General features: G+C 43.1%; 1 protein-coding gene across 1 annotated transcript; it reads right to left on the bottom strand.

Annotated features, from left to right (window-relative positions):
• Positions 1-1318: 1318 nt before the first annotated feature.
• LOC115550735 (interferon-inducible GTPase 5-like) lies at positions 1319-5375 on the bottom strand. The gene is made up of 3 exons (XM_030366018.1): positions 5182-5375; positions 2252-2802; positions 1319-2056 (listed from the first exon to the last, which is right to left on the bottom strand). The coding sequence occupies exons 1-3, from the start codon at positions 5373-5375 to the stop codon at positions 1428-1430; spliced, it is 1374 nt and encodes a 457-aa protein (XP_030221878.1). The 3' UTR covers positions 1319-1427.
• Between the last annotated feature and the right edge of the window lie 2517 nt (positions 5376-7892).

A 7892-nucleotide genomic window follows, 5' to 3' on the forward strand; every position in this document is an offset into this window, starting at 1 on the left:
GACTCTGTCCATGCAAGTGAACGGAGCGTTCCCTCTTCGTCATAACTATCAAACCAAACATCCTTCACATTCACCGAGTGAACATTATGAAAGTAAAATGCACATTTCTCGCTAGAAATGTTTCCATAAAAGCATTTAATGGCTTAACTATGTTACTATTTCCACACAGAAAAAAGAAAGATGTCGGCCGTATGCTTCTGTCCAAGCTCACTACTCTCTGCCAGTGACGTCGGGTCAAGCTCAACGCTGATTGGGCAATGCGTGTCTCGTCAGACGCGTATCTCGCGTACTTCGCGTAAAAAGTTCAATTTTTTGAACTCTTTTGAAATGTACGCGATATACGTTTATCAGCGTTACTATAGATATATGTGTCTCTGCATCAACACACCTGACTGAAATGATCAGCTCATTAGGTTCTGTCCTGGCTTAACACGTTATTGGGTGTGTATTTTGCCTAAACTTGCGTTTTTTCCCGTTTCCTCCTAAGAATGCTCGGCCCCGATCCATGGCTGCGAAGAAGTTATAATCGGTATCGTTACCGTTACCCAGCAGATGCTCTGCCTCCCCCTTTGGGCAAGGTGTTCCCTTGTTCTCCCCGGCTCTACACCTGTTCGACTTGCACTCCTGCCATCCATCTCCAGTCATCATCTCTGCCCTGCCTGCCTGTAGTCCATCCTTGCCTGTCCACCTCCTGTTTGTTCCCTACTGCTCTCGTCCTCCCTGCAATAAACCGGTTTAATTCAACCTCCGTTCTCTGCTCTTTGGCATGACGGTTATGACACATTCATCTATTCATTCATACATTATGGGGGGGGGGGGGGGGGGGGTGGCTCTACTGGGAACCCCTTACAACATATAATATACAATATCAATATATCATTCCGATGGATACTCTTCACCCGATATGAACCCGGCCCTGGTACTGGAATAGAAAGACAGTTGTCCCAACATGTACAACAAGTAATTTCAACGTATTATGCTATCGACGAGATGAAAGAGAAACACAGACCTTTAAGTGAAATGTTTCTGTAATGCATAATGTAATCCATTAGAGAAGCTGTTTTTGTTGCAAGGCTCCTCTCAATGAGTGACTGTTATGTCAGGTTATGTCTTGTAAATATCATTTCTTAATATTACCATTGCCCTTTCCGTTCAGTGAGCTCTCCCTGGGCACCAGCCCTGTAAGCTCTGCTGTGAGAGATACAAGCCTGGACATGTCATGGCCATTCCAACCAATGTTTAACCAATCATTTTAACAATGTCATTTTTCACAAGTACTTAAAAGAAACTCATAAGACATGAACAAACACATTTTCTATATCCTTTTATTTAATAACTTTTTCCACCATTTGCATATTTTAAACCTTCATTGTTCAGCTGAATTGTTCATTGGTCCTGATCGCTAAAGGCATGACCATTACCTGACATTACTTAATGTCCAATGCCTCCATCAGAACATTTTCTGCGTCAACAGATAGGCTTTCAAGAGTAGAAGTCAAAACCCTGTAAATGGAAGTGAAAGAAAGCAGAGCCGCTATCGGGATTTTCAGTACAGGTAACATTCTGGAACCTTCCTCTGCTGCTACCAACACAGTGGGATATACAGAATGCTTAAGCATTGAATTAACATGCTCCTTAGTTACATTCTGTCCAGAACAAAGACATTTCATCCCTGCCCTTACATCCGACAAAGACCTTTTTGTAGCATTGGAAACTTTCTCCAACGATTTTTCATCTAGACCCAACCCATTCAAATAGTCCTGTAGAACTTTAGCCACAATGCTTGAATCTGCAGCAATGGAAAGCCCTGGGATAGGTACAGCTGCTACAAATGCAGACAAAATAGCATAGTACTTTATTCGTGAACGGAAAACCTCTTTCTTCTTGTAAATTGTGCTTTTGCAGATGTTGGGAAGGACTAAGATCAGAAAGTCTCTCTTGTGTGAGGGAAGCTCTCTCTCCATGGTGTCCTGGAGGGCGGGGAAGTCGTACAAATGGAGATGAAAACTAGACACCAGGAAGACCTGAGGAGACGCAACACCCTGTTTTTCAAGTCCTGTTGGAAAATGGAATACAGGTTGAACTTAATGCGGTTAGAAAGGCGTGTCGGAATACGTGTTTAAACTGTACTTTATCAGACTGTACTGAGGCTCAGATAGAAACGGCTTTGACTGCATTGTTATTTTAAATTTTTGTATGAAACATTGTGTAAAATATTATGAAAGAATTCAGTGACAACGAAAAAGCCAACCTTGAATGCAGTTTTCCCTGATTTCCTGAAGTGTCTTTTCTTCATCGTACTCCCTCTGGCTCCTTTTTGCATCACTTAGATTGTTGTCAATCTTAGAGCGAACAAAGTAGAACTTCCTGCCAATTTTCTTGATCTCCTGAGCCAGCTTGGCATCATTCTCACTGAGGCGATCAGCTGATACGATGATGAAAAAATCAAACTTTTCAAACTCAACGTACTTCAGGTACTGATCAGCTGGGAATTTGGTGGTTCCAACTCCCGGGAGATCCCATAATGTAACATTGGGGTGTCTTGGATGTGGGTAAGGCTCAGGCTTCATGGTCGTTTCCACAACACCTGTAGGGGCCGCTCCCTCATCTCTGTTGTCTATCCCCCTGAAGGCATTAACAAAGGTGGACTTTCCAACTCCACTTTCTCCTGTGACAGCAATGTTCAGTGAAATATTATTTATATCTCCTAAATATTTTTGGGTTATTAATGCAGCCGAGTCCGTGTCATTTTTTTCCAGGGCCTTTTTAATATCTTCAATCACTTTAGATTCCAGGGCACACCTTTAAAAGTACGAAAAACTGGTTAGTGATGGTGTTGTTCAACCTTGACCTTTTTAAAAACACTATTTATCATTTTTAACACTGTACAATATGCAATATGGTCTATAATTCAATAACAATATTTAATTATATATAATTCCATCAGATATTCTTCCATCATAAATGCACTTGGCCGTGCAGCACTTACATTTTGTTGTTGCTTCAGTATTAATGCTTTAGAAGTCCATTTGGTTGTAGGCGTCAGCTAAAGGAGAGGGTAAGTAAAGAGCTACCTGCCTGATGAAGCTCTTTACTTACCAAGAGGTGTGGCCCTGACACACTAATAGTCAACACGTGGTTTAAAAGAAACCACTTCTGGAGGGAGAAACCGTCCTGGATTGGCTTTTTTTTTTAATGTCGTGTGAGATGCAGCTCAGTCCTAATCTTCAAGCCAGTCCGCCATGGTTAATGATATGCAGCCGAACGAGCCTGGTTACATATTATGTTGTTTTGGTATGTTCCCACGTAACAGCTGATAGAGGAAGCAACCTTATTTTCCAGGGTGTGGCCTCTGTGAATGACATCCAGGGATATTTTGATTTGCATCATCAAGAATCGGTTTCAACCAGTGGCGGCTTGTGGTTTTTAAAGTGAGGGAGGAAGGACTGTGCGCTTGGTTTCCATTGGCCTGCTTGCAATGTAGATTGCATACGGTGGCATAAGTATATGAGACTCAAGTTGTTTCAGGGTGTTTTGGTGAACTACAAAATAGTAGGGAGGGATAATTACGTGAATAAAATGTGTACAAATCCACCAGGGGCAGCATTGTACTTTGAAAGCTGGTGGGCAACATGTCTTTGAAATTGTTTGCAAGGGCTGAAGGAAAGGATGCAAAGCCCATTAGTCAAATCAGGCCTACTCTTGATTTTTTAAAACGAAATAAAAAAAATCTGGGCCTATCCTTGGGCATATTTTTGCCCTCAATGACTGAAGCTGTGTTTTAAGAATTGTTTTAATAAAAATGAGGACACAAGACAAAAAGTGATGCCATTTAAAATGCACCATGCTCTTTATCATTCACTAATATCCTTTCCACAATATCAAACAGAACGGACAGAGTAACAAACAAGTAAATGAACAACAAGAACATTATTTCGCAACTATTTAAATCGGCTGTAAGCCTAACATTGTTTGAGTCAAATGTGGATGTTAAAGGATGTTTCAGAATGTTGGTCATGTTGTTACGCCAATTAAAGCAATGCAACTTCGGGAAAACTAAAACTATGCAACTTCGGGAATTTCTTCGCTGTTTTCTTGGTTTTGGCACGCACATTTCTCTACACAGCGCCCCCTACAGCTTCGTAGTAGATATTTTACAACACTGTCGTAACAACTCGTTGACGACCCTTCCCCATGCACTTCTACGCGAGCCATGTGCATTTGTTTTCAAAGAAGCCGGCGAATGCGTGGAGCCATGTCCGAAGTAAATGTTCATAAAGTGTAGGCAAGGTTATACATTTTTAAAATGGTGTATTTGTATTGCAATAAACATAAAGCCATCCTTTTTATAGTTGACGGGGAGAATTTATATCCTAGATTATAATTGTTTTATCTTAGGTTGAACAGAACAATCAGTGTGAGAGTGTTGGCCAACATAATAATCTAAATAAACAAGAACCTGGATTCGGGGATTCAGTCTGTATCTGGGGGACGAGACGGACGAACAGCAAAACACCCATGGAAACAAAGGTGTTTATATGGCTGCAACCAAGCAAGCTAGAAACATACAGGGCTCACAACAAAACGGTCGAGAAAACAATTTTTACAGGGCTCACAACAAAATGGTTGAGCAAACACATTTGTACAGAGACTATCAACATCAAGAATAGGGTTAGGGTTAACCCTAACCCTAACCCTGATGCCGAACCTGCCAGAAAGAGGCAGGTTCGGCATCAGACAGAAAGGCAGGTTCAGTATCAGACAGAGGGACAGATTGAGACACTCTGTATCTCTGCTTCCTGAATTGCTTGAATGAAAGGGAGAGTAGGTCCATCTAAATTCACATTTGTTCAGCCTGAAACAAGAGTCGTGCCTTTGGAAGGGCAGGGGGGGGGGGTGGTTGGGTTATGTTGCGCAGAGGTTGCCAAAAATGCAAACATGTTATATGCAATCTAACAACTGCATATAGACTTATGGCATGTAAAAGAGTGACAGTATTGCGAAGTGAATAAAAATAAAAAAAATTAAAATAAATAAATAATCTTTCTCTGCGGACCGGTACCAAATGACCCACGGACAGGTACCGGTCCGCGGACCGGGGGTTGGGGACCGCTAAGCCATACATATCGACTAAACACATCTATTAACGTCAGGATGTACCTATAAGTGACTCTGCCATACTTAACCCTCCATTCGCCCATGTCAACAAGGTCCACCTGGTGACGATCCTGAACAGCTTTGGCAATGATAGGTTTAGGTGCAGGCTTGTTGCAGAATGAGGCCTTGTGGAGCTGGTACCTCCTTGAGCGGTCCAAGGTTTCTTTCACCCTTGCACTACTGATGCCAGAGTACTTATCCCTGAGGTGTATATACATTTTTCGTACACCATAGCCTTTTGTAATGTCCAGTGCCTCATTTACCACCAGGGAGATTGTGGATTTTCTGGGAACCAATTTTCCTTTGAACATTATGGACTGACCATCTTCACTAAGTGTGTAATGCTTTCTGTTGTGTTTTTTTTTTAAATGTTTTTAGGGACAAATAAACCCTCTTCATGTAATTTTACATTCTTCATTGGTTTAGTCTCCTACCCTTGCAATTATTAAAAGACCCATATTTAATGTGATGATTGACACGTGTGTTGTCCTACGGTAATGACGCCTCTGTTAAACTGGGTGTTCGGATAAAAAAATGATGTACTGTCTAAATTAGCCACTAGATGGCAGTATTGCAAAGAGAGGAGGGGATTTACCGATTTTTATAGCAGTTAGTATTTAGTAGTGTGGTTAGTGTTGTGGTGAGTGTTCCTGTTTCTAGTGATGCACTACTATTACACACATCCTCATTGTCACTTTAATTACAGCAATCCCTAACCGATTGTAACAGACCTCACACCTAAATTTAACTATTTAAAATAATATATATAAATATTAACTCCAACTACTGTTCATTCTACCTATTGGAAGGGAGAGAAAGTAAAAAGAACAGAGAGAGGGAGGGAGGGAGGGAGAGAAGGGGGGTGGAGAGATATAGAAAGAGAGGCAGAGAGTGACAGAGAGGAGGTAGAGAGAGATAGAGACAGGCTAAGAGGCTTTTCTGGTTCAATCCCTCAGTAACTGTCACAAGCAGTCCGTCAGTCACCTGCAGGTGATGTTGTTAGGGGTATCCCTAGCAACGCACTAACTCACTAGCTCCAACTGCTCAGAGTGATACTCACGTCTGGCTTTCACTCATTTATGATCTAATCCAGGTCTATATATAGCAGTGTAACTACAAAACACTCAGATAATGTACATTTTGATCATCTTTTTATAGACTGATGCACTGTAGGGCTAGCTTGTAAACCCGTGGTAATTCTCTGTTGCTTATTTTTTTCCTAGGTGGTGTTTGTGGTATTACAGTATTACATTTCTGTTTCTAGACCCCATATTGCATGGGTTGCAAACAACAGCATCATAACAAACAAGTTATTTATAATTTATATCCACACACACACACACACACACACACAAACAAACACCCCAACACGCACACAAAGACACATACACACACCTTACTTTGACTCTGGGGACCTGACGCCTCATGAGAATTAGCTTTGTTTGTCTCGCGTTCTGTCTCCTTCAGCACACACACACACACACACACACACACACACACACACACACACACACACACACACACACACACACACACACACACACACACACACACACACACACACACACACACACACACTTTCTCAGGTTAACTCTCCAGCATATGTAAGCAGCATCTTGACCCTTTGCTCCTCCTGTTCACCCCCTGCCGTCCTGCATTAACTCTCTCAAAGCGGCTTTGTGGGAGAGTGACGTGCACTCCTGTCAGAAACAGAGTTAAGCCCAGCGGGGCACGAGGAGGTGGAGGAGGAGGAGGAGGAGGAGGAGGAGAGGGAGAGAGATAGAGGGAGGGAGGGAGGGAGGGAGGGGGGAAGAGGGCTCCTAGCTTAGCGAGCAACAAGGCATTACTGCTCTGTGGTCCTACAGGACCTCCACTCCTACGGTGTCTGGTCGTATCCGGTCTGCTCTCACCCCGGGACGCTCACTGGGAGGTCACCTCCACAGCTTCTCCAACACGGTGGGATTCCCTCTGGAGTTTTCATTCCCGGTACCATGTAATGGAAGTTGAGAGCCGCTCTTGAAGGAAAAAAGGTAAAGTTTGGTAAAAAGTACTGGATCTGGACGCGGAGCTGGATTTGTGGACTTTGTGGAAGCTGCTTGCGCTTTCCCAGGCGGTGTTTCATGATCTCTTGTCCTTTCGGTGATCCGACTGTACATATTGAACGAGGGACTGTTAACCTTACTGGAGTTTTGTTTTTGAATCTGGCCCACTGGGGAAAGGCTAAGCTAGCAAGGGAGCTGAGTGTCACGCCAGGTGTGTGTGAGAGGTGTCTGTGATGCTAGAATTCATTAAAAGCCATCAGGTGACTGTGAGTCCCTGTTGCTGTCTGTGAGTGTGAAAGTAGCAACTGCTTGTGCTGTGTGTGTGTGCGAGTGTGTGTCTTTGTACACCTGTGCTTTGGTGTGAGTGTTTGCTTTTGTGTGTTTGTGTGTGTGTGTGTGTGTGTGTGTGTGTGTGTGTGTGTGTGTGTGTTTATTGCTCCCCAAGTCAGAAGGAGTCGTGCTTTGGTTTGGGTGTTTTGAGTAGGCCTTTCTAGTTCTGGTATCTTTTTTTGGAAGAGAGAACGAGAGAGAGAGAGAGAGAGAGAGAGAGAGAGAGAGAGAGAGAGAGAGAGAGAGAGAGAGAGAGAGAGAGAGAGGGGGAGAGAGAGAGAGAGAGAGAGAGAGAGAGAGAGAGAGAGAGAGAGAGAGAGAGAGAGAGAGGAAAGGAAGAAGGTAGAGGGGGGGGGGGGGCGG

The sequence above is a fragment of the Gadus morhua genome, chromosome 9 (assembly GCF_902167405.1).
Source record: "Gadus morhua chromosome 9, gadMor3.0, whole genome shotgun sequence".
NCBI lineage: Eukaryota > Metazoa > Chordata > Actinopteri > Gadiformes > Gadidae > Gadus > Gadus morhua.